A 27,051-nucleotide genomic window follows, 5' to 3' on the forward strand; every position below is an offset into this window, starting at 1 on the left:
GTCCCTGTGCTGGAGGATGGATTTGGTGATGAAGCAGAATCAAACTAATTGATATCAAATGCCTGCTGTTGCTTGACAGTTGCAAAATGTGTGAATGGCAGTATCTGTTTATCTTTGCTGTTGGCCTTTTCCATGGCCTCACAGAATGAGAGAATGGTTTCAGCCGTCCACCCCAGGGTATCCAAGCTGCATTGGTCAACGGCGCTTCCCTCCTAGAAGCTGCTAGCCTCTGGTTCTGACAGCTTATCACTTGCCCGTGTCGAGAGACATAAGAGACAGCACATAAAACAACTTTCTTTCCCTGTCAGTTCTGAATGAACTGTGATACCGTGAGTTACGTCAATTGCCATCCAACGCAGTCATCCCCACGCAGTCAGAAGTTGGAAAAATATGCTCTGTCTTTGCTGTTTGTATTGTGTTTCTCACTTTCCTTCTGAACAAACTATATGCAGCTTGGCTGTCGCTTGCCTGATCAACCTGAAATCTGTCATTTGCAGTCTATTTTGACTTGATGTCTCTTCGTCATTAAGGGAGCTCTGACTTCTGTTTTCCAACTTTTGCTCTTCCTCTTGTGAGAATGTACCTCACCTGAACCTGAGCTGTCTTTTCTTTTAAGGGCACTTATTGTCCTATTACAGTTTAACCTAACGATCTTTGGCTTCTGTTTATCTGGGCCAGATCCAGTCTCACCTCAGACTGAGATCAGTATTCCCCCAATTATTTATTTCCCTCTGCGTTGTCCACAGCAACCTGAAAACAGTTCATAAACTCTCTTCCCCTGCCTTTTGTACCGTTACTGTCCCAAAGTATATTAGGTTAATTAGAATCTCCCATTATACATACTTCATGTTTCTTACATAATTTCCTTGCAAAATTGTTTGGCCAGATTGTTCCCGTACAGAACACTGTCAGTAATGTAAGCAAACATTAAGGCCTCCATTGGGGTTACTGTCCATTTGTGAGAATGACTGATATGTGGTTAATGAGATTACTGCACTGCCAGCACAGTAGCCATGTAAGAATGTTATGTAGTTATCATAAGAGATACCTGGATCAATAAAGGGCAGGGTTAGGATTATTAAATATTGCTGGATACCAGGTACCTGGGAGAGTAGGGACATTGAGTGACAACATTGTTTCCAAAAGAATGTTAGAGTGACGGAGAGAGGGGACGGCCCAGAAAAGTCAACAGAGTCTAATTTGCTGAAGCTAAAAAGCAACAGTGGTACACGTTACATTACATGCTGGAGGCAGTCTTGTGGTTCTGAGGGTGATTACTGTGCAGGATTATCTCTTGTCTAGTTGGTAATCAGGTGCTTGCAATGTCTTAAAGTTGTTAGAGTGTTGATAGCTATAAGTGCATACTGAATTATAATCACGGAGACGGTACAGTTTGGAAGCATGCCATTTGACGCATTGAGTCTGCACAACACTCCAAAGATCATCTCACCCAGATTCACCTATTTCTTGTAACCTTGTTATTCCCATGGCTAACCTGTGCATCCCTGAACACTATGAGCAATTTAGTGTGGCTGATCCACCCTAACCTGCACATCTTTGGACTGTGTGAGGAAAGCAAAGCATGCAGATTTGGGGAGAATGTGCCAACTCCACTTAGACAGTGGCCTGAGGGTAGAAATGAACCTGGGCCCCTTGTGCTGTGAGGCTGCAGTGCTAACCACTGAGCCACTGCGCCACTTATTATGATCAAAAGGACAAGTATTGCCAATCAGCTGCTTGCACCTGTTCTAATCATTTCTAATTGTACCTCAAATTATTATATATACCTTGATAACTCTACCTGGTGAACTGCCAAATGAAAATAACAAAAATTAAAACTGACCTATCGTCCACAACCTCTTGTGGAATGAATTCCATATTTCCATTTTCCTTTGTGAGCAGAAGTCCTTCCTCACTAGGGGAAAATAACTGTGTGGAAACCTTTCATCATTTTAAACCCTTTGGTTATATCACCTCATCAATTCAAACTCAATTGAGAAAAGTTAGTTTATCTAACTGGTCTGAATTTAACCCTTTAAGCCCTGGTGTAATTATCATGAATTCATACTGCACCAAGGTTAATATATCTGTCCTGAGGCCAAAGCTATAGTCTAGATGGAGTTTGAGCAAGATTCCAAGAAAAATGTCTTCAGTTTGCTCTGTTGTCTACTAGAGAGCAGCCTGTATGAATTATTCCTTGTGTTCCTATAGGCACGCTATTGAAGTGAATAAACGAGATTACAGAGCCTGGTATGGACTGGGACAGACCTATGAGATCCTCAAGATGCCGTTTTATTGTTTGTATTATTACAGACGAGCCCATCAACTCAGGTAAGTCACTGCAGGGAGCAAAGCTGCAGCTGAACTAAAACTTCTGTTTGCACATCCCGGATGTAACCTGGGAAGATTTGGAAACAGTGTGGTTTTTCCCCACAGACCTAATGATTCTCGAATGCTCATCGCTTTGGGTGAATGTTATGAAAAGCTGAATCAACTGTCTGAAGCCAAAAAGGTACTTCCCTGCCTTGGTTTTATTCAAAAAGTTAAATTGACTTTTTAAGTGGCACTGCAAGCGATGGTAGCTTAGATTGGATTAGATTCCCTAGAGTGTGGAAACAGGCCCTTCGGCCCAACAAGTCCACACCGCCCCTTGAAACATCCCACCCAGACCCATCCCCCCTATAACCCACTCACCCCTGAACACTACGGGCAATTTGGAGTGGCCAATCCACCCAGGCTGCAGATCTTTTTGGACTGTGGGAGCAAACCGGAGCACCCGGAGGAAACCCACGCAGACACGGGGAGGATGTGCAAACTCCACACAGACAGTCGCCCGAGGCTGGAATCAAACCCAGGTCCCTGGCGCTGTGAGGCTGCAGTGCTAACCACTGAGCCACCGTGCCGCTTTAGTAGAGAATCATAAGAAAGAGGGTTCACGTCAGTTCGATGATCAAAAGGATTTCACAATGAAAGCAGGGCATCAGCCTAGGAGCTTGCATTGCCATTTTGACATCTGGTAAAAATGAGTTATGTTTATTTCTATTTTTTGAAATCACTCATTAGGATTATTTGTGTGTTCCCTGTTGCTTGCATGCTATCAACATTATATTGTATTGTTATTCCCACTTTAAGAAGTTTTGAAGCTGATTAGACATTTCAAGCTCTGTCTATGCTTAGCTCAGATCAATGGACTAAATTGTGACAATGCTTGCTTGTTTAGCCACACTCCCATCAACCTATTTGAGAAGGCTACGTCCTGGAAATGTAACACGTCATACCATCTAACCGATTTGCCATGTGGCCCTGACACACATTACTTGTCTTCCTTTCTGTTTCTCATTGGCAGTGTTACTGGAGGGCATTTTCTGTTGGTGATGTAGAGAAAATGGCGTTGGTGAAACTAGCAAAGTAAGTGTTTATCAATGGAGAGCTCTTAATCTATTGTGCAGGTTGATTTGGTCATATCCTGTAAAGTGTTTCAACCAGACTGTTTTACAAAGAAATGAGAAAGTGTGTGTTTGTTACTTTATCAAAGGAAATGTAATGAGGAAGGTTGCTAAAGAGTATAAGTGTCTTCGAAAAGTTAGTGATGGTTCACTGGAATAATCTCGGTCATGAGAGTTTATAGCTTTAGATGCTTGGAATGTTAGAGCTTAGGGTTGTGGTTTCTGATATCACAAAATTTGAAAAGTTCAATAGTGAAAGATCAGCATCAGTGGTTAGCAGCTGGTAACAATAGCTGCAGGATTTTGAAGAATAATGGTACACGTGAGGATTGACTATGTGGTAAGATAGATGAGGTAAACTGCAGAGAAGTATATCAGGAAAAGTAACAGGCAGCATCCACGGACGGTGAGCAAACTACTGTTTTGAAGCTAGATTCGAAACGTTAGCTTGCTTTCTCTACATGGATGCTGCCTAACCTGCTGTAATTGCCAGCATTTGCTCGTTCTCAGAACCAATTCCAGCGTCTGCAGTAATTTGCAGTGAGTCATCCTGGCATTGAAGGAGAAAAGCGTTGTCAAAACGAGAAGAAATGAAATTGATTTTTATTTTTATTTTTATTCCCTGCACCATTTATAGATTTGCAGCACGCCCCATTCAGCTCAGGTCAGAGAGATCATCAAAAACTTGACTGTGTGAATTCCATCTTCCAGCTCTTGCTCCATTGCCCTAAAGGTTCTGGCAATGAAAGTGAATATCTAAATACTGTCTAAATGTTGCGTGATTTTCAGACTCCCACTGTCTCCTCAACTTTGCACTTCATCTTCTACCTTTTAAGTCTCCTGGTTATTAACCCCTCTACTAATTAATAACACAATGTTCCATAGTTAACTGACTTGACCTTAGCTGACAGTTCCATTATAAACAAGTTGCTGAGAGATGGAGTACAGTGTTTTGGTTGGGAAACACAGCTAAGATTGGAAATTACAAGAGGGAAAGCAACCCCATGTACCAATACACTGCCTCCCTGTAGCAGTCTAAACAGAAGATCAAACAGCAGGAAACATTCAATAGCACTTTGTTTCTAGTAAGTCTGACATCTCAGTGGTAGCTTAGTAGCTTTCTGTGAAAACTTTGTTATCTTAGGCTTCATCTAACGTAGCTGTAAATGCTCCCAACAAGGCCTGGATCACTCAGTGTTGGTTGATGTTGATTTATTGTCTATTTCCTTCCATAATGTTGTAGGATTCATGAGCAGTTAGGTGAATCAGATCAAGCAGCGCAGTGCTACATCAAATATGTCCAAGACATCTGTGACTGTGGGGTAAGTCTATTCATGGTTATGTGGCACTGGCGAACCCTAACCAGTGTGAATGACATTGTTTATGCTGCCTTGGGTCCACACAAGTGTTTATTCTGTTGGGTGTTTCGTTTGCAAAAGGAAAACTTCAGACCTGACCCCTCCGGTGCTTTTTATTCATGAACTTTGAATTTTTTGAGGTGACGGAGGTGGTTGATGAGGGTGGAGCAGTGGATGTTGTCTGCATGATAGGCTCATCCAGAAGATGAATGGTGACTTGGCCGTGTGTATTCAGAATTGGCTTGCCCATAGAAAGCAGGGGGTAGTGGTGAAAGAGTGTTTTTCAGGCTGGGAGGTCCATGATCAGTGGTGTTCCACAGGGATCGTACTGGGACCTCTGTTGTTTGTGGTATATATAAATGGCTTGGATTAAAATATAGATGGGTGGGTTAGTAAGTTTGCAGACGATACAAGGATCAGTGGAGTTGTGGATAGTGTAGAAGATTTTCAAGGGATACCGGGGGTTATAGATCAGTTGCAGGTATGTACAGAGAAATGGTAGACTGAGTTTAATCTGGGTAAGTGTCAGGTGCTGTGCTTTGGGAGATAAAAAGTTAAGGAAAACTATACAGTTAATGGCAGGACTTCAAACAGTATTCACGTACAGACAGATCTTGGGGTTCAAATCCATTGCTCCCTGAAAGTGAGTTTGCTCGCTGAGCTGGAAGGTTAGATTTCAGTCGTTTCGTCACCATTCCAGGTAACATCATCAGTGAGCCTCCGACAAAGCGCTGGTGCTATGTCCTGCTTTCTATTTATATGTTTAGGTTTCCTTGGGTTGGTGATGTCATTTTCTGTACTTTTTCCTCAGAGGATGGTAGATTGGCTCCGAATCAATGTGTTTGTTGATGGAGTTCCGGTTGGAATGCCATGCTTCTAGGAATTCTCGTGCATGTCTCTGTTTGGCTTGTCCTAGGATGGATGTGTTGTCCCAATCAAAGTGGTGTCCTTCCTCATCTGTGTGTAAGGATACTAGTGATAGTGGTTCATGTCGTTTTTTGGCTAGTTGATGTTCATGTATCCTGGTGGCTAGCTTTCCTGTAGCAACCTGAGCTACAAATCTTCTCAAAACTCACTAGTTTCCACACAAATAGATTGGCTGATAAAGAAGGCGTATGCCATGCTTGCCTTTATTGGTTGGGGAATTGAGTACAAGAGTCAGGATGTCATTTGCGTTCAATTCTGGTCAGCACGTTACAGGAGCAACATGTAGGCTTTGGAGAGGATGCAGAAGAGGGTTAACAGGATGCTGCCTGAATTATATGATATAAGGAGAAGCTAGAAAACCAGGTTGTTTTCTCTGGAGTGGCCGAGGCTGAGAGGGGATTTATGGGAGTCTACAAAATTATGAGATGCATAGATAGGGTTCCCCCACCACAATATAAATGCTTTAATTTAGCACCCTGAGCAATGTCTATACTCTGTGCATGTAGTGTAACTGTGATTTTAAACTTATTTTCTGACTCCGCCTATTAACTTACTCTTTTCCATTCTATTTCCACCTACTAGCCTGGTTTCCACAGGATATCGGTACTTGCAATCAGCTGAAAATAGTTATCCTCCATCTCATCGGTGCTTCACGTACTCTATCTTTGTAGTGGCTAGGCAGCATTCATTGCTGTGGGACTGGACTAGACCGGACCAGACCAAGTCAGGATGGCAGTTTCCTTCCTTGAGGAGACATAAATGAACCAAATGAGTTTTTTTGACAATTGACACAATCATTGTTACACTTTTAATTCCAGATTTTTTTAATTAAAAAAGTGAATTCATTTCCTTCTGGGCCTCTGCATTAATAGTCCAGCAATAATATATTGCCTTCTTGAATGACTGAGCAGGTTGAGGGGCTGAATGGCTTACATCTGTTCAATATGTATCCTATTCTGAAGTTGAACTTTGAGGTAGAGTAAACTGCACAGATCCTGGGCTCCCTTTTTTATGCTAGAACGTGTCCACTTCCCACTCCTTCAGCAACCACTCAATACATCTACTATACTCTGTTCAACCAGGGACATCCTGGCTGTCCCTTAATTCCTACAACCCTGTAATGGAAAATTGGTGATGTAGGAATAACGTGAAAACAAATGCAATTCAGAGTTTGGAGGAATCACTGTTTAAAGCAAAATCCAAACTGGGGGAAAACAAAATTCCCAGCTAAATGAAATTACAGACACAGCAAATATTGTACACAGTCTTTTCACTTACTCCCCAGGTTGCATATACTTTTTTGCATTGTATCCCTAAAGAACTGCAAAGAGTTTTCCAAATACATGTGTTTTTCTGCATCTCTCCCTGAACTAATTAATTATTGTTCACATTTTAGGAGATTCTGGAGCATCACGAAATGAGCACTGCATTTAGAGCTCTGGCACAGTATTATTTCAAGTGTAAACGATGGGATGAGGCATCAGTTTGTGCACAGAAGTGCTGTGATTACAATGATGTAAGTCTTAATCATAGCATGAGCTTCTTTGAAATGACCACTTGCAGTGTTTTTGTTTTCAGATTCTTTAATTGACAGTGGAATGTAACATAGCAGTTCTGTTTATTTTCAGTCTTGCTGCAAGTATACAAGAATGAGACTGTATTTTGCTGATGTTCATAATTTATTTCCCCAAAAATAACCCCTTTTGCTTTTACTCAGAGTCCACGCTCCCATTAGTAATCCTCATTACCATTCCATAATTCAAATCTTGAGGTGAGGAAACTCACGAGAATATGGAACAAGCTCTTAAATCCAAAGCACATGTTCCAGTCTGCACTAGATCTGACCACCTCCGCTTCATCCCAAAAAGCAGAATGGGAGCCAGAGACACAGACGACTGGTGGACTACGTGAAGATATGCTGTTGTATCAGCTTTGTTACGGTAACAAACCGTCTACAAACAGGAGCAAGCTGAAGAACATGCTGACACAAGTGCAAAGTACCCTATACCCGTTTGTCTACTTTTCCCAAAGAATTTGCTGGGAAGGCTGTAGTTTTCCTTCATTCAACACCTAAAACAGAAGATCTTTGCATGTTGTAATGTAGATAAGAACAACTAAATTACTATAGTATAAAAAGGGGTTTAAAAGGTTGATTAGAATGCAAGTTTGTTCTATCATTTTGCACATTAGCTGCCTTCAAAGTTAATAATATTTTCACCAATTTTAATTTCAAAATACTTGTTCCAGACTAGAGAAGAAGGGAAAGCTCTCCTGAGACAAATTTCACAGCTTCGCAGTCAAGGTGATGTGACACCAACACCCATGGGTGCTGACATATCACGGACATTTGTCCCTGGAGTGAACACCCCCTCTGCAAAACTGCCGCCTCTCAATTTGTCTTCCATTACACCATGAATATGTCAGTGCTGCTTCAGAAACCAACGTCACCCACTACTGGCTCTGGTATATATGCTCAATTATTGAGGCTATCAATGCTACTAGTTGGTTTTTGTATTTCATGGAAAGAGATTCTGTTAAAGTTTACTGCATCGTCTGTAAATATTAAACTGTAGAATATTCTTCAAAGATGTCATTTCCTACAGTTTTGTTGCAGCTGGCCTAAATACAAAACTTTTTCCCCATCCAAATTTCTCAGCTAATACTCAAATCCTTAAGCAAATGACTGGAGCTACATACATCTAGGCAAAATGTCTGATCAGATGTCAGTGTTGCGAACCATGCAGCTTAACGGGAATGTTGCTCTCCTGATATGGTTTCACTAAAGCCCTTTTACAGTTGCAGGAAAACTTTGCTGATTTATATTCCCTTCCCCCTTGCAATGTTCCGTATGAATGTCAATTGACATTCACATACCTGGACACCGAACTCCTCCTGCATTGCAGAATGCTGCAATCTCTCCACACACCAGCAGCAACTCTGGATACTGGATATCACCAACCTCAGGACTCTGATTGTAGCAATACTCTAGCACCATGTTAAACGTTTTTTGGAATGAAAACTTAATTTGAAAAATTTTTCATAGTTGAAATTCAAATTTTAATTTCCCTCATTTCACAGCAAGAGTAGACACCAATTTAAAAAGAATTGAAGTTACAGCAATACAATACTGTCAGAGTACAAGTGTTGTATCTTTGGCATTTGACAAGCATGCTTGTTGTCTTGGAAGATGCTAATTACTAATGCCATGCAGCAATGGGTCCTGTCGATGATGTAACAAGGATGAAGTATTTAAATTTAGTTATTAGTTTTTTGCTATGTCAAGCATAATAAACTTGGGCTTCTTACTAAGTATGATTTGGTTGAGGGGGCTGCCTAAAAACCAAACCTGGGGAAAACATTCCTAGCTGAACGACACTATCGGAATAGCAGTACAGTACTATCTTACAAGTTCTGGTAGTTAAAACTCATTTGATCTTCATCAGAAAAAAAAAAGTGTTCAACAATATTTACTGAATTCAAAGCTAGTATTGTAACATTTCTGTATTAAAAACTGCTGATACATTGTGAACACTGATAGTGTTTAACCATCAAACCATATACACATTACTCACATTCCAAAATACATTCAAAGACACCAACAGAACAATTCAAACTGCCAGGTAAGGAACATGAAAGCTCAAAAGGCACACAAATTTACATTCTGGTGCAAAACTACTTTCACCTCAAATGAAAGTATCTTTGGAATACAAGGGAAGCACACCACAGATAAATATATGGCTTACTTGAAAACTTGGTTCGTCTTACTCACAGAAGCTATATACAAGCTTAAAGAGACAGACAGTTAATGGCTAACTAGCTTACTTCTTCCCATGCATAGCAAATACAACATAATACAAGAGCCAAAATTTTACCTATTCAAAACCCTCGGTCTATACGAAAACATGTCCAGTCAACAGAAAAGAAATTTTAAATCTTAATACTTAAAAGGGTAATCTTAATCTGTCAGTATATTTGAAGATAATCTCTACCCACACTATTCCTGTAAAAATCTAACATTAAGATAATATTTAGTTTTGAATTCCTTGTTCGTTGACTTGTGGAGCAGAACTCCAAACCATATCTAAACAAATACTGGCCAGACAACCAAAAAAAAAAGCTTTAAAACTGAATTCGGAGCAGCATAATATGCAAAATACTTAAAGTAAGCACATTATAACTACTGGCACAAATCTCCCAACATACTGTCCCTAATTTCATTCAAATCTTTGCAAAGAATTGAGGAATTAAAAGGATTATAAAAATAGCAAAACACCATTACTGAAGTCATCACCATATAATTTTTTTTAAAATTGGACCTAATTTCCAAAAGCTTTTAAGTAGCATTATCTACAAGACCGAGAAAAGACTTCCTTAATAGCTCATTGATATTTTGTGCTCGAGAGGTATAATGCCTTATCCATTCTGGCCCGAGATCGCAAAACATAACTGGAGGGAGTGTTAGTTCCCTGATGTTGGGCAAGCCTTGATGGGGTCAAGAGACTAGTTAGAAACGGCTTTTTCCATGGAGGTGGTTGATTTTCAATATTGCCAGCACAGCGCCGTTTATTGCAGCCTGGACCTGCCTGAAGCTGGCGGACTGTGTGGTACTGCTCTGCGATGCATGTGTTTTTTTTCTTCAGATCCAACTTTACCATAATAAGCAGCTTCTGCAGATCTGCCAGAGTTTGATCCTGCCAGAAAGAAAGACTTTTCAATGTTTTGACAGTGAAAGTCCTAAGCGCCACTGCAATCCAATTTTAATATTTTAAAACTACTGCCTTCTCCAGTTAAGTCCGTACTCAGCATGAGTGTAAGTGGGTGGGGGGGTGGAATTACTTAATCTCCTACCAGACCCATTCTAAAATTACAAGGTGTAGCCTCTGCTTACCAAGTGTTTGGTCTTTGCTGTGAGATATTGTTAAACCATGCTTCTCACAGGAACTCCCATGGGGAAAGCTATTTGGTAAAAGCATTGTAGACTTAGCATTAAGTCTTAGACTAGCTGAGCTTAAATTTTGATTTCTGGTCTTGATTCATTTGCAGCCAGTCAAAAGTTGAAGCATACACTCAGCATCCTTAGAGGAAAAAAGTTAAAGTAGGAAACGGTAACATTAACCAGCATCCAATGCTGGAAAAGAGGAAAGTGCATGAATAAGAGTGTTAATAATTGGATAGCCTTGTCTGCGATGCCAAATAACAATCAGATAAAATGCTAGCATGAAGGCAGCCTTTTCATAGAGGTAAAAGTTGCCATAGTCCCAGAGGACCTTGGGTCTGCTCTCACATCGCAGAGACGACGATTGGTTATGGTTTAAACCAGGGTTAGTCACCAAACCTCAGATGGCAGGGACCTTCTTAGTGATCTCAGCCAGTACAGGAATTAAACCCACATTGTTTGCATCACAAATCAACCAGCCATTCAGCCAATTAAGCTAACAGACCCCCGATGATTTGTTTTTGGAGAATCCATATTGGACTTGAAATTTTTTACACACTCTATACAATGTTGTCAGACCCCATGATTTTAACACCACTTTTGGAGTTTATTTCTATGTACCCGAGGGATGTCTTGGCTTTGGAATTTAAAAGCAGTTTGCTAACATACCTGTTTTACTATTAGGTCTTCACATTTAGCTAGAGTACGCCGTAGGTTTTCAGCCGCAGTGTTATGACAACATGCTCTTTCTGATACCTGCAAAGCCTCGCCTATTTTCTGCAGCTCATTCTGCAGCGACTTTGCATTCTGAAAATTGAGAGATTACCAAAGAGAGGTTGATTAGGACAATTATGTTAAAAGTGCAAAAAGTACATTAGGATAGATGTCCTGGCAAATGCAGATGTGCAAGAAGAATTTGCAAAGAATTTTGAGACAGAAGCAGAAAATCAAGATTATACAGCACAGGTGACTGTGACCTACTATGCTAGTGATTCAGAAAGCACTAATACGGAGGGCCATGTCCTGCAAATTATTCAAAGGAAACGTAATCAAATTGCAGTTATTATTGAATCTGCACCCACTACTCCTGCAAGCACTGCATCCGACTTCATAACTGGTGAAAAAATATTCTCTTGTTCCTCCAGCATTTTTTTTGCTAGTTTTTAAAATCTGTTAAAATCAAAGTTACCAAGCCCATCATTAGAAACTATTTACATTTCCCCTGCTCAAGAGGAGACAATGAGGAACAGGAACGGGCCAGCCCCTCAATCCTGTTCTACCATTTGATAACATCAAGGCTGATTATGGTAGCCGAAACTCCATTTTTCTACCTACTTCCTATAACGTTTGGTTCCTTTGTCAATCCAGGATCTGTTTACCTCTACTTTATCATAAAATGTAACTTAAATTTGAATGACCCTGCCTTCACCATTAAGATAATTCAATAGATTAACCACCCTCAAAAACAAAAACAAACCAAAAATCTGTCAACCTTAAATGGGAGGCCCCTTGTTTCCCCATTGTAACCCCTAGTTCTAGTATCTTCTATAAAGAGGATAGCATCCTTTCAGCAATCATCCTGTCAAATCCCTTCAAGGTTCGTGTTTCAATAAAATGGACCCATCCCCAACTCTAAAACTTCAATTGCTACAGACCCAAAAACTTTCCAAAATACGCTGTTCATTCCAGGAATAATCCAAGTGAATGTTCTCTGAACTGTGCCCATTGCAACTGAATTCTTACTAAGGATACCAAAGGTTATGCAAGATGTGGACTCACTAATGCTCTGTAACAAAAAAACAGCAACTGTTTTTATATAGGCAACACTATAATTCACGTTCCAAGACACACTGATGGCTCTGGCCTGCAGAATTCCACAATCTCACTCCATTTGAATAACAATGGGCATAGAGTCATGCAGCATGCAAACAGACCTTTCGGTCCAACTCATCCATACCAACCAGGTTTCCCAAACTAAACCAGTCCCATTTGCCTGCATTTGGTCCATATCCCTCTAAACCTTTCCAATGCATGTACCTATCCAAAATGCTTTAAATATTGTAACTGTACCCACCTCTACCATTTCCTGGAAGTTCATTCCACATACAAACCACCCTGTGTGGAAAAAGTTGCCCCTCAAGTTTCTTTTAAATCTTTCCCCCGTCACCTTAAAAATGTGCCCCTCAGTTTTGAACTGCCCCGCCTTAGGGAAAAGACCTTTACTATTCACCTTATTTTTGCCCCTCATGATTTTATAAACTCGACAAAAAGGGTCAGCCCTCAACCACCTACACTCCAGTGAAAAAGTGCCAACCTATCCACCTATCCTTATAACTCAAACCCTACATTCCTGGCAACATCCTAGTGAATCTTTTCTGAAACCCCTCCAATTTAGTATAATCCTTCCTACAGCAGGGTGACAAGAACTATACACTGCTCCAAAAGTGGCCTCACCAACATCCTGTACAACCTCAACACAAAATCCCAACACTCATATGCAATGAAGCAAGCATGCTAAACACCTTGTCTACCTGTGATACAACTTTCAAACAACTACGTACTTGAACCCCTAAGTGTCCCTATTCAACACCACTATCCAGGGACCTAACATTAACTGTACAAGTCCTGGCTCTTGTTCATTTCACCAAAATGCAATACCTCATTTATCCAAATTAAACTTCATCTGCCACTCAACCTACTGGCCCAATTGATCAAAATTTTTAAAAATCTTAGATAATTTCTTCACTGTCAACTATACTATTGATTTTGGTGTCATCCATAAAGTTTTACTAACCATGCTTCATAAATTCTCATCCAAATTATTTCTATAAATGCCAAGGGGACCCAGCACTGATCCCAGTGGAACAGTGCTGGTCACAGGACTCCAGCCCAAATAAACAACCCTTCACCACTACCCTGTGTCCTAACAAAGCCAATTTTGCATCCAGTCGGCAAGCTCTCCTTGTATCCCATGTGATCTAATTTTACTCATTAGTCTAGTAAAATCTTTGATAAGGTTCTGCACGGTAGAGTCCACATAGACAGTCTACCTCGGCCCTCTTTTTGAAGCTTTAAATCAAGTTGTAAGACATGATTTCCCACACACAAAGCCATTCTGATTATCCCTAATCATTGCTTGCCTCTCCAAATGCATGTAAGTCCTATCTTTCAGAATCACTAATAACTTCCTCAATCACGTCAAACTCACAGATCTATAGTTCCCAGGTTTCTCTTTACAGCCTTTCTTAAATGACATGCAAGCTACCCTACAGTTCTCCAGCACCTCACTTGTGGCTGTAGATCATACAATTCCCTCTGCTGGTGCCCCAATTTCCCGCCTAACTTCCCATAATCACTAGGAAACACTTGATCACGTCCCAGACAGTTATCCACCTCTAATGATTTTTAAAGAACTTCAGCACTTCGTCTTCTGTAATGCGGACTGTTTTGAAGACAATCAATATTAATTCCCCCACCCTGGGTTCCTGACCTCCAACTGTTTCTCCACAGTAAAAATTGAAATATTATTTCAGTATCTCCCATCACCAGTGATTCCACAGACAGCCTCATTGATTTTCTCTCTAATTGTCTCCCTAACTGCTTAGTGTGCTTGCAGAGTCACTTTGGATTATCCTTAGCGTTGGCAGTTAAGGTTTTCTAATATCCTCCTTTTGCCCTCCCGATTTCCCTTTTATCCTACACCCCTTATACTCAAGGGATTCACTTTATCTCCGTTGCCCACACCTAACATACGACTTACTCCACATTCTTGACCACAGCCTCAGTAATGTTTATTCATCTATTGTTCTCTACTTACTCTAACAAGGCCATAGTGTCTCTGAACTCTCATTATCACACTTTTGAAGGCGTCCCTTTACCTATAAATGGTCTACTCCAAAGTTCCTGTCTCATACCATCAAAAAAAACTTGCCTTACTCCAAATAAGAAATTTAGCTTTTATACAATAGCTGTCCTCTTCCATAACAAATTCTTCTAGTTTTAAAATTATGATCCCTTGTCCCAAAGTGCACCTCCACCAACACTTGGTCACTTGCACTGACTTATTTCCCAAGTTTTCCTCCTTCTCCAGTATAGGTTGATAAAGAAAACACTTTAAATAAAGCACTTAAAAATAATTCTTCACCACCCAAGCCCTTAAACCGTGGCAGTCCCAATCCATGTTTGGGCAGTTAAGATCCCCTAACATTGTTACACATATCCGAGATCTCTCTACATATTTGTTCCTCAATTTCCTTCTGACTATTGGAGGGGCCTACGGTACAATGCTAAAAAGGTGATCGTCCCTTTCTTCTCCCTGAGTTTCACCAACATGACTTTACTGGACAATCCTGCAGAAATATCCCCTTTAAGTACAGCAGCAAATGTTTTTGCTTAAATCAGAACACCATTACCCTTCCTCCCTTTCTATCCTTATGGCATCAAATCCCTAGAACATTGAGCTGCCAACGTCCCTCCCTCAGCCCTGTTTCTGTAATAGCTATGGTGTCTCAGTCCCATGTTTCCATACATGCTCAGAGTTCATCTGCCTTACCTGTAAAACCCCTTGCATTGGAAATAAAATTCTTCAGAGCTACGTCATTCTTGAAATTACTGTTACTTGCCTTTTCTAATTAACTTATTTTTTAAAGAATTCAGAATCGTCCTCATTGGTTTCTATATTCTCACTACTACTTAGGATCTGATCCCCAACCCCTGTCCCGGTTAGTTGAAGGGCTCTCAAACAGCATTGGAAAATCTCCCCACCAGGAAATTGGTCTGCTTCAAGTTCAGGTTAAACCTGTTCCTTTTGAACAGGTCTTTTCTACGCTAGAACAGATCTCAATGATCCCAAAATCTAAATCTCTGACGCATCTCCTCAGCCATTGATTTATCTGCCCTACTTATTCCTACTCTCAATAGCAGGTGGCACCAGAGAGTAATTCACAGATTACTACCCTTCAAGTTCTACCCTCTAACCTAACTTCCTACATTCATTCTAAAGCCTCAATACTATCCCTAATCATATAATTTTTACCATATGCACAATAACATTCAGCTTCCCAATCGCCTCTGACAATATGCTGCAATCATTTTGAGATGTCCCTGGTAGAACTCCTCAGGTTACACATGGAACTTCACATTCAAGCTTTCCCACCAAGCTCTAGACCCAACTGCATTATTGAGGTAAATGCATTATAGCAGTGTAAAGCCCAGTCTTTCCAAGCAATCTGTTGGCCAGAAATGGTTTTGAAAATGCTAAACCCACCATGTCGGATCAGAGTAAAGAGGAATTACATGACTCACTCTCTGTCCTGCTTCTATCTTCCGGTCTGCATCAACTGTGAGATGTTTCATTCCAGCTGGAAGCTCTATCATTTCCTTGTATCGCTTCAATTCTGAAAGATAGTAAGTCAACAGTCCATGAAAGAAAATTCTAACTACTGTAGGCAAATTTCAAAAGGCCCATGTTTCAAGAAAAAACTCCTTCAAACCTAGATGACAAGCATTCAGATTAAGGTATTACCACAAAGAACAAAGACACTAAGTGTGACATGTAGGGGCAGAACAAGAGAATAGAGATTGCTTTTCAAGTTAGCCAATAATCCCAGTCAAAAAAGCAGTTCACTGCAACTTGTTAGATCTTCTGTAACTGCATGGAAACTAAACTAGAACATCAATCCCTATTAAGCAAATATTGCTTATGTTGTCACAGGAGTCAGACCCCAGGTCATAGACAAATAAGGAGCGGTGTAAGGCTTTGCAACTTCTGGTGAGTGTAATAGTCAAATAATCCAGGTGGCACAATGGGTACATAGACTTAAGAATTACACTAGGGTCATGGTTTCAAGTTCTACATTGAGTAATAAAGTGACGTGGGAGGTGGTGCTGTGGTTGAGGTTACTAGCCCAATAAGGCAAACAGGGGCCCAATCTCATGACGTAGAATCTGAAAGTTGCAGGGTTTTCTTTGTCCTTTTGGAAAAAAATTGCCCACAAGCTGAAACTGGCTTCAGTAATAATGTATGGCAATCAGTGGTTTCCTGAACAAGTTCACCTGTTTCATTAATGTCTTTGGGAAAGAAATCGGCCATCTTATCTGGTCCAGTATGCACAAGGGTTTACTCTAACCTGCCCTCAAATGTACTGAGCAGCCTGCCAGGCTAAGGGCAACTAGGAGTTGACAACCAACAGTGGCCGCCAGTACCATCCATATCTCAAACGAAACATTTAAAAAAGCTCCCCCCCCAAACCCCGGCCCCTCTGGGGCGTAGGGGATCACATGATCTCCCCGAAAATAGAAATAGGGAAAGGTCTGGCAGCATCTGTGGAGGGAAAAATCAAAGTTTTGGGTCTCCAGAGATGCTGCCAGACCTCGTGAGCTTTCCCCCTCGTGGGAGAAATTAGAGCTGGGGGTCAATTTAAAAATAAGGGCTTCTCATCGAAAGCAGACAAAAGGGAATTTTCTCAGTTGAGAGCTTATGATGCTCTCTTTCCCAGTGGGGTGGAAGCAGGGACATTAAATATTCAAAGGCGGCTAAATTTGACTCCCTGAAAAGTCAAGAATCAAGGGTATGGTGGCAGGCAGGAATATGCAACCCAGTTCACAAATCATTCAGCCATATTATCATCAAGTGCTGGAGCAGGTACCGCGGCTAGCTATCAACTCTAGTAGAATCGTGTTTGCAGGAGATACCCCTATCAATGGCACAAGTAGGATTGCACCTGGTACACAGATCAGTGGTGGCTCTATTCCACCATACAGCTATGTACAAGTGATCAAGTCACTACATCTTAATTTAAAATGAGCCAAATCACTGCAATGGCAACTCAAACTCTGTGCAAGGCTTGTCACAGAAACAAGTGGATAACTTATTCAGTACAAAACCTTGATATTAAAATTAATAACTGAAAAAAGTACCTTTTTCATTTCTTTTAAAAAATTTCCAACATGTATAATCCTCAACCAGAGGTATCTTTATAGATATGTATGTAAGAAACAAATCTTAGTCAGAGGTTTGAGTGAGTGTTGGCCCAATGGCATCCTTTATCATCAAAAAAGTGGACCTGAGTGAACTTTGTTTCCTCATATCTCTGGTTTCCTCTCCCCCCACAGCCTCACCTCTCCAATTATGTTTGATTTCATTCAAAATAAGAACTACATTAAACTTATTCCGTCTGTGTGGTTACTGGGAACACAGCTGGAGGCTTCACAATGACAGCATGGCCAACTCAAGGGGGTAGTCCCTACAAGGGCCTGGCTAAGATACTGTAGGTTGAGGAGTTTATTGTAGCGATGATGGTTGTTTCATTGCCACCAGACGTTTCACGTAGATCGTGCCAAATTGAGAGAAAGTAAACGATCGAGGTGGTTCACCTGTCACAATCTACCCAAATCACTGAGCTGCCTCAACCGCCATGTCCAAGTGGGTAATTATGTTCAGGTCAGCTAGCCAGAATGGTAGCTGCAAGGTAGCAAAGTTACTTTGTGTTATTCCATTCAAACAAAATGCTCAATAACATTACGCAGTGAACAAACTTATTCTGTGCAGTTGAGAATTTGAAAATCCTTACTTGAGCATCGTACGGAATATTGTTTCATTGTTGAACAGGTTCAATTCATTAATTGCCCCATAATCAAGGCCTTAATTAAAACACATCCACCCCAGCTTGCCAACTATGCTGTGCTCCAAACATTTCTTTAAAATAATAAAACCAGAAGTATTCAGAACAGCAAGGGCCACAATAACATTTTAAATCTTCCTGTCTTCATTCCTCCCCACCTATTATTTGCTGGGATTAGCAAACACCAGCACCAGCTCAGAAGAGCACTCACCTTCTGCACTGAAAGCTGCCTCTGCTTTACTTTGTTCCAGCTCAGTTTTTACATTTGCCAGTTCCAGTTTCAGATTGTGCAGTTCATCGCTGAGTTTTGTATTGGCCAAGCGAGCAGACTGCCTTGTCGACTGGCTAGAAGTCTTTCTCTCTGCCTTCAACTGGTGTATAGTCGCTTCTAGTTCTCTAATTTTCTGTGACTTGGAGTGGGAAAAACAAAACAAATTTCTCTCAAAAATAAAGACTAAGCCAAGGACCAAATGTGATCAGTGAGTACAAAAACAAAGCACCGCAATTGGAATTACAACAATTCCAAAAGATCACCCGTCCCTGACGAAGACCTTAAAAGCTCAAATATTCCATGACTCATGGAACATGACTTCCTTATTCAAAGAGTGAGGGACACAAACAAGAACCAACTGACCAGTTAGCTTAACATCTATCGTGATGATGACATTAGAACCAATAATGAAGGAAATTTAGCAGTATCGACATGGTTTTGTGAAAGGGAAATCACAGTTAGCCAATTTATTGGACTTCTTTGGAGGAAGCAAGATGTGCTGTGGATAAAAACTAGGGATGTAGTATTTTTGGATTTCAAAGCAGCACTTTATATAATCCATATCAAAAGTTGTTGCATAATAGAACAAATAAAAGCTCATGATCTAGTGGGCTACATATTGTCATATGTATAGTAAATTGGCTAGCTAACAGAAAATTAGGCATAATAGGTCATTTTCTGGTTGGCAAGGCAGAATGAGCAACATGCCACAGGGTTCAGTGCTGGAGCTTCAGCATTTATGTAAATGATTTGGATGAAGAGACCAAAAACACATTTGCTGATGACAAAAGGTTGGCAGGAAAGCGATTGTGAAGAGGAGGACACAAGGAGGCTGCAAAAAGGGAAAACTAGGTTAAGCAGGTGGTCATAGATCTGGCAAATGGAATAACTTGGGAAGGTAGAAAGTTGTCCACTTTGACAGGAAGAATAAAACAAAATCCAAAATACTGAGTAAAAGATTGCAGAGGGATCTGGGAGCCTGGTGCATGAATTGCATAACAGTTAACATGTAGGAGGGTGAGTAATTAATCTCACAAAGACAGTGGAAGCATGGTCCTTGAACATTTTTAAGACAGTGATAGATTGATTCTTGGTACATAAGAGGATCAAAGGGGACCCTTCGTAGGCATGGAGTAATCAGATCAAGCATCATCATATTTAGAGCTGGATCCAAGGATCAAGTGATATACTTCTGAACTTAATTCATAGATTCACATGTCATTGCAAACAACTGCTGATCCTCTAGTTTATAGCTATAAGTCAAGGGTTACCATGACGGAAAAAAAAGTAGCAGTTGCTATTATGAACAAACATAGTCTAATTGGTGAATTTAAATCAGAGACTGGGATGCTGGTTTTAAAAACAAAAACTAAAATCGGTAGCAACGGCCTGGTTTAAAAGAGTTCAAATTTTGTGCAAATGCAATTGAAACATTAACTCTGATCTCAATGAAAGTTGTGCTTAGAGGATGCCTTTTGGTGTGGAAATGTACATCACTTAATTGGAAAATAAATTCCACTAGTTCACTTGTGCCAATTTAAATACTACTGTGCCATGGAAATGCTTTCCTTGTTGGCACTTTTCCTGAACTATATTATTAAATGGAAAAAATTGAAAGCCAACAGGAAAATTCGTTCACAAGTACAATTCCAAAATCTCAAAGCAATGAGAGGGAATGGTGATAAACAGGGGAAAGACTCAAAGATAGCTTCCAGTGGGGCTTGTCCAGTCAAATCAAAATGGAAATGATCAAGTAAAATTCGCTGTGGTGAAGTTAACACAGGATTGCCATAGAAACTGGACTCTCCTGGGAAGTGAAGGAGTTGGTTTGAATTAGATGTGAGGGGCAACGCTGGATGCAATTCAAGGTTCTACACATATAGACACCAAATGAAACTTTTGAGGACTGTATGGACATAGCTTTAAGTTAAACCAGGTAATGACAATAAAACAAATCCTAAAACTATTTTTGTAGGATCAGAAAAGCAAGGGGAGAATAATATAGGATGTAACCATCCTTTTCTTTGCCCTTTACAAACACCTTTCTCGGCCAACAAGATCAATCTCTAATAGACCAGATATTTACCAGCCTGGACTCAGCAAGCTACAGTTTTCTGAAGGCATACTAAATGAAGCCCAGTCTTTAAATCAGACAAGATCACCTATCATCCAAAATATAGCTACATAATCCAAAAGATGCAGCGATCCCCATATTTCCAAAATGGCTTCAGGTCAGTGAGTCAAAATCCTGGAATTATTTTCCCCAAAAGCATTGTGGACATTGTAGCACATGGACTGCAGCAATTTGAGGGGGCAGCTAGGGACAGGCAATAAATGCTGGCCCAGTCAGCAACGCCCACACCCTATGAGCGAGTGTAAGAAAAGTTGTCAGGATATTGGAGCAATAGCTCAACTACTTCCATTTATTACCACGTAAAAAATCCCATCAATCGTCAGCTCTATAAAGTCTTCAATGTTTTTACATAAATCAGAATAGGATCTTGTGCTGCAGATTATTCTAAACATCACAATATTAGAGATTAAAATATTCTCACCATTCCTTTACCCTCACTGATTTCATCACCAGAATCATCACAATCCTCCTCTTCAGAGGAGGACAGCTGATAATAGATTTTAACATATTCTTGGTAGTTTTTCATCTTTGCCTCAAAGGCATCTTCTAAACGATCCTTTTGTTCCTCAAACTGCTCTCTGTGAAATTGAAAACAGATTGAAATTCACACCAAGGATGCTGGAATCAATTCAAGGAAGCATCCCTCCACAATATCGACTATGGTGGTCAGGGACAAAATACAAGTCACCTGTAAGGGCTCCTTGAAAAAGCAACTTTTCGTTATGGATTATTAGCACTTGGTTCAAAGATCACCCCAACAAAAGCTAGTGAACAAGATAGAAAACAGAACAGATGCAAGACAAAAATCAGATGTAAAGTCCATAAAAGGTTGAAGAACGTCCAACATGTGCATGCTTGAACGTTTCTAGCATATTAAAATGTTCAGGGCATTCCAGTGTGTGTTTTTCAATAATTCAGGAATTTCTTGAAATCAGAGGTATGCCAGCAAAACTTTTTAGCTAGCACTCATTGGGGCAAGTGTAAAAAATAGCAAATTTCAGACAATTGCAAAAATTTATACAAAAGGTAGAAGAGTGCATTGATCAGCAAGTTGACTAATTCACCAAGGCATTACCTTGTCAAAAGCAAGAGGGAGCTTTAGGCTCCTTAACTTACCAGTTAATTGGTGGGCCTGACGCTGATCGCATGTCACTTCCAGAAAGCACAAATAAGCCACATTATGAGCTTGACTGCTTGTCAGTGTAGCTATTAGGAAACTTAGGATTGTTGTGCAAGTGCTGCTCAATGATGGAATCAAATGTTATTGAGCAACCAAAGGAACATGTTTGGCAACCAACCAGCATCTTCTCTTATGGCAGAAAGCATTATGATCATTTGAAATTTGGAATTCTTGCTTTTGTCTTGGTGAGTGCAAGACAAAAGGCTTCAACAATGAGTCTCTTTCCGGCAACACATTCAAAAAAAAAATTAGTGGAAGGTAAATTCGATCAAGAATGAAACCATCTTCATCAACAGGTATTGCAAAAATATAGATCGTCTACATATCAAACCCAAGATGTAGAAAACTTGTTGAACATCAGTGTGGCTCAGTGATTGTTTTGAGTTGAGGTGCATGTTCCCATTTTGCGACAGGAGACAGAATGCAGTCCACACTTTATTGTAGTACTGAGGGACAGTAGGAAGTTCCAGATGACATTTTAAACCAAAGTCATCTTTCCATTCCATTGGTTACAAGAGAAAATATAAACTTTTCCAAATAACAAGGAGTTCACCATGAGTCCTGGCCAGCATTGCCAATTTTCTTTTCAGCCACACACACCTCCAACACCAGTACACAACAGCGACTTCTGAAACCAGAAGTCAATGCTGGGATTAGTATGCCAATGCCACATGCAGAACATGGAGTATGCAGCCTAGAGGGAACAATGGTCTTCCATTAGATTTCTGTTTGAAAGAAGGAAGGAACTTGCTTTTGCAAGCAACTGTATACATAACTGTGGAGCTGGAGGAATGTAGGCAGAGGGGCAGGAAAGATGACGTTTCGGGTCAGGAACCTTCTTCTGAAAGCATATTAAATGAAGCACACAGTCTTTAAAATCAGACGAGTTCACCTACCATCCAAAATATAGCTACATAATCCAAAAGATGCGCTGACCCCGATATTTCCAAAATGGTAAACCACCGGACCAAAAAAAATGGGTTTGGGTCACTGTGTCAAAATCCTGGAATTTTTTTTTCCCCCCCAATCGCATTGTGGGTACACCTGTAGCACATGGACTGCAGGGTCAGGACCCTCTTCTGAATGGTCCTGACCCAAAATGTCAGCTTTCCAACTCGTCCAATGCTGCCTGACCTGCTATGCTCCTCTGGCTCCACACTTATCTCACTGTCCAGCAGCAGCAGCTCTCATTGTCTACAAGCATCTACACTTTGAAAAAAAGTTACACAAGCACAATTCTCTTTCTTAGGTATAGTTCTCTCATCGGCAGTTTTGGCCAAATTTATGAGCCCAGTAAAACATCTTCACATTTTGGCAATATTTTAGACTTTAAGATAATAAACAACATATCACATTCTGAACTGAACAACACCCACCTCCAGTGTCTTTCCATGGTGTTGTATTGCTCCATCATCTCACTGACAACACTTTGTCTGATCTCACTTTCCATTATTAGTTTGTCCTGCTTCTCCTTAATCAGGTGTTGCTGCAGGCTCTCAATAATTTTCTGCAATGACTGAGGGACACAAACTCATGATCAATAAATAATAAAAGCACAAGATAGAGAAAGAAAAAGAAAATAACTGCTCTTTGCAACTTTTGATACGTCACCCCATCTAAACCTGGGCAACAAAAGCCTTCAAAATTAAATGGCAATATTAGAATGTTGCCTGAAGACAAGGCGATCAATTAACAATGTGTGCAGGTGTATTTCAGCTCTAATGGTCCAACCGGCGGTAAAGCACTTGGGATGCTGCCTTGATTCCTATTCACAATTGTCAAATATGTTGGCGTATTTGTAGCATTTCCTGTTTTCATTTCAACCAGAGCATTTTCAGGCACATATGAATTGAGGGGGATTGGCATTGGTCAGAAGAGAACAAGTGTGAGAGCAAGAAAAAAGGGAAGAGTTACAGCAAAAGATAGAAGAAAAAAAAAAAGGACTGATGAAATGCTGGACTGTCAGACCTGACACAGAAAAAAAAAAATCATGGATGCTTAGGAACAATTGCAATAAACTGAACTGAACTCAGAAGTTCTCAGATTGCAGAGATGATCATAGAAAAGTTGCAAACTATGCAAGAAACAAGTTTCAAGTCTTACCCACTCAAGAACACAAGTTTGAAGAAAAATCAAACCTGGTCTGTATGCACAAGTGAGTGGGAGGTACTTGTGTATGCCAGTGGGCTGAGGTTTTGCACATAGCTAGCCTGGATTTGAGTATGAGCGCAGTATGGAAATTAGTGCAAGAACCACCTAATTGTCACCCTAATTTTGTGGTGAAGGCTGAGTGTGAACAGCCAACCAGATCAACAAAAAAGAAACAGAGCAGAAAGAATTACAAATCAGCCTGCTGAGCAAAAACCACAAAAATAAACCATATGCCTATCCCCATCTAACTCTTCATGGTCAACCCAGAGACCGAACCATATAACCACCATTTTTGGACTCCCTTCTCATTTCTAACTGCCACATGCATGTTTGTTTTTCCATGCGTAATAACTATGTAAGAAACTCACTTCTAATTCAAGAAAGCCTGGTTAAATTAGGCCCTTTTAGAAGGAATTCAATTGGACTGGGGAGAAATGGTATTGACAAAGGAAGGCAGCCTTCATAAATTAAGCTTGTGGCAACCAATCAAGGGGACAGATGAGTAGACAAAGGGAAACCATCTTATGACTGCTCATCCAGGAGCATTATGATTTTGAGAATCTGGAGTATAACTTGGAGATCCAGGATCGAGTTACTGGTTTTTAAAGGTAATTGATCAATGTTAATTACAAATGAGTTAACATTCATCACATTTCCTTAAAATGTTATTGGGGGATTCAATATAAAAATTGTACAATATTAAAAAACTATTCGTCTTGATATCTTAATCTATTTTTTTCTTTCTGTACCTGACTAGATGTTGAACTTTACATTTGCTTTTCAGAGCTTGGACTGTTTATTTCACTGTCTTTCTGTTTGCTTTCTATTAACTAGACTTGTTCACTCAGATGTCAAATTCCAAGCTTCTTTCACTGTAACATTACCAACGCGATAATGAAATGTGAGGCTGGATGAACACAGCAGGCCCAGCAGCATCTCAGGAGCACAAAAGCTGACGTTTCGAGCCTAGACCCTTCATCAGAGAGGGGGATGGGGTGAGGGTTCTGGAATAAATAGGGAGAGGCGGGGAGGCGGACTGAAGATGGAGAGAAAAGAAGATAGGTGGAGAGGAGAGTATAGGTGGGGAGGTAGGGAGGGGATAGGTCAGTCCAGGGAAGACAGACAGGTCAAGGAGGTGGGATGAGGTTAATAGGTAGGAGATGGAGGTGCGGCTTGGGGTGGTAGGAAGGGATGGGTGAGAGGAAGAACAGGTTAGGGAGGCAGAAACAGGTTGGACAGGTTTTGGGATGCAGTGGGTGGACGGGAAGAGCTGGGCTGGTTTTGGGATGCGATGGGGGAAGGGGAGATTTTGAAGCTGGTGAAGTCCACATTGATACCATTGGGCTGCAGGGTTCCCAAGCGAAATATGAGTTGCTGTTCCTGCAACCTTCGGGTGGCATCATTGTGGCACTGCAGGAGGCCCATGACGGACATATCTTCTAAAGAATGGGAGGAGGAGTGGAAATGGTTTGCGACTGGGAGGTGCAGTTGTTTATTGCGAAACAAGCGGAGGTGTTCTGCAAAGCGGTCCCCAAGCCTCCGCTTGGTTTCCCCAATGTAGAGGAAGCCACACCGGGTACAGTGGATGCAGTATACCACATTAAGCAGAGCTTCACCTGCACATCTGCCAATGTGGAAAGTCATCTTGGGGCCTGGGATAGGGGTGAGGGAGGAGGTGTGGGGGCAAGTGTAGCATTCCCTGCGGTTGCAGGGGAAGGTGCCAGGTGTGGTGGGTTTGGAGGGCAGTGTGGAGCGAACAAGGGAGTCACAGAGAGAGTGGTCTCTCCGGAAAGCAGACAAGGGTGGGGATGGAAAAATGTCTTGGGTGGTGGGGTCGGATTGTAGATGGCGGAAGTGTCGGAGGATGATGCGTTGTATCCGGAGGTTGGTGGGGTGGGTGTGAGAATGAAGGGGATCCTCTTTGGGCGGTTGTGGCGGGGGCGGGGTGTGAGGGATGTGCTGCGGGAAATGCGGTCAAGGGTGTTCTCGACCACTGTGGGTGGAAAGTTGCGGTCCTTGAAGAACTTGGACATCTGGGATGTGCGGGAGTGGGATGCCTCATCGTGGGAGCAGATGCAGCGGAGGCGGAGGAATTGGGAATAGAAGATGGAATTTTTGCAGGAGGGTGGGTGGGAGGAGGTCTATTCTAGGTAGCTGTGGGAGTCGGTAGGCTTGAAATGGACATCAGTTAGTTACAAGCTGGTTGCCTGAGATGGAGACTGAGAGATCCAGGAAGGTGAGGGATGTGTTGGAGATGGCCCAGGTGAACTGAAGGTTGGGGTGGAAGGTGTTGGTGAAGTGGATGAACTGTTCGAGCTCCTCTGGGGAACAAGAGGCGGCGCCGATACAGTCAGTCAATGTAACGGAGGAAGATGTGGTGTTTGGGGCCTGTGTAGGTGCGGAAGAGGGGCTGTTCCACGTAACCAACAGAGGCAGGCATAGCTGGGGACCATGCGGGTGCCCATGGCCACCCCCTTAGTCTGTAGGAAGTGGGAGGAATCGAAAGAGAAGTTGTTGAGGGGGAGGACAAGTTCGGCTAGGCGGACGAGGGTGTCGGTGGAGGGGGACTGGTCGGGCCTGCGGGACAGGAAGAAGCGGAGGGCCTTGAGGCCTTCTGCATGTGGAATGCAGGTGTATAGGGACTGGACGTCCATGGTGAAAATGAGGTGTTGGGGGCCAGGGAATTGGAGGTGGTGGAGGGCGTGGGTGGTGTCACGGACGTAGGTAGGGAGTTCCTGGACCAAAGGGGAGAAAATGGAGTCCAGGTAGGTGGAGATGAGTTCAGTGGGGCAGGAGCAGACTGACGATGGGTCGACCAGGGCAGGCAGGTTTGTGGATTTTGGGAATGAGACAGAAACGGGCCGTGCGGGGTTGGGGAACAATGAGGTTGGAGGCTGTGGGTGGGAGGTCCCCTGAGGTGATGAGGTCATGAATGGTGTTTGAGATGATGGTTTGGTGCTCGGGTGTGGGGTCATGATCGAGGGGACGGTAGGAGGTGGTGTCAGAGTTGGCGTCTGGCCTCGGCG

At 41.6% G+C, this 27,051-nt stretch overlaps 2 protein-coding genes across 4 annotated transcripts in view; one reads left to right on the forward strand and one right to left on the reverse strand.

The window, feature by feature from the left end:
• Positions 1 to 8,317, forward strand: part of cdc23 (CDC23 (cell division cycle 23, yeast, homolog)) — a 27,866-nt gene extending 19,549 nt beyond the window's left edge. The window contains exons 11-16 of the mRNA XM_048543188.2: positions 2,212 to 2,331; positions 2,437 to 2,512; positions 3,347 to 3,408; positions 4,690 to 4,768; positions 7,128 to 7,247; positions 7,979 to 8,317. Of these exons, the coding sequence (XP_048399145.1) occupies positions 2,212 to 2,331; positions 2,437 to 2,512; positions 3,347 to 3,408; positions 4,690 to 4,768; positions 7,128 to 7,247; positions 7,979 to 8,146 (625 nt within the window). The 3' untranslated portion in view covers positions 8,147 to 8,317. The remainder of the gene's footprint in view (positions 1 to 2,211; positions 2,332 to 2,436; positions 2,513 to 3,346; positions 3,409 to 4,689; positions 4,769 to 7,127; positions 7,248 to 7,978) is intronic.
• The window catches only part of kif20a (kinesin family member 20A), a 44,751-nt gene continuing 24,594 nt past the window's right edge, over positions 6,895 to 27,051 (reverse strand). For all 3 annotated transcript variants that reach the window (XM_048543185.2, XM_048543187.2, XM_048543186.2), the window contains exons 13-18: positions 23,251 to 23,390; positions 21,116 to 21,272; positions 18,501 to 18,699; positions 15,972 to 16,063; positions 11,337 to 11,474; positions 6,895 to 10,422 (exon numbers count right to left, since the gene is read on the reverse strand). In XM_048543185.2, coding sequence (XP_048399142.2) covers positions 10,111 to 10,422; positions 11,337 to 11,474; positions 15,972 to 16,063; positions 18,501 to 18,699; positions 21,116 to 21,272; positions 23,251 to 23,390 — 1,038 coding nt within the window. In that variant the 3' untranslated portion in view covers positions 6,895 to 10,110. The remainder of the gene's footprint in view (positions 10,423 to 11,336; positions 11,475 to 15,971; positions 16,064 to 18,500; positions 18,700 to 21,115; positions 21,273 to 23,250; positions 23,391 to 27,051) is intronic.

Source organism: Stegostoma tigrinum, chromosome 13 (genome assembly GCF_030684315.1).
Source record: "Stegostoma tigrinum isolate sSteTig4 chromosome 13, sSteTig4.hap1, whole genome shotgun sequence".
NCBI classification, from domain to species: Eukaryota; Metazoa; Chordata; class Chondrichthyes; order Orectolobiformes; family Stegostomatidae; genus Stegostoma; species Stegostoma tigrinum.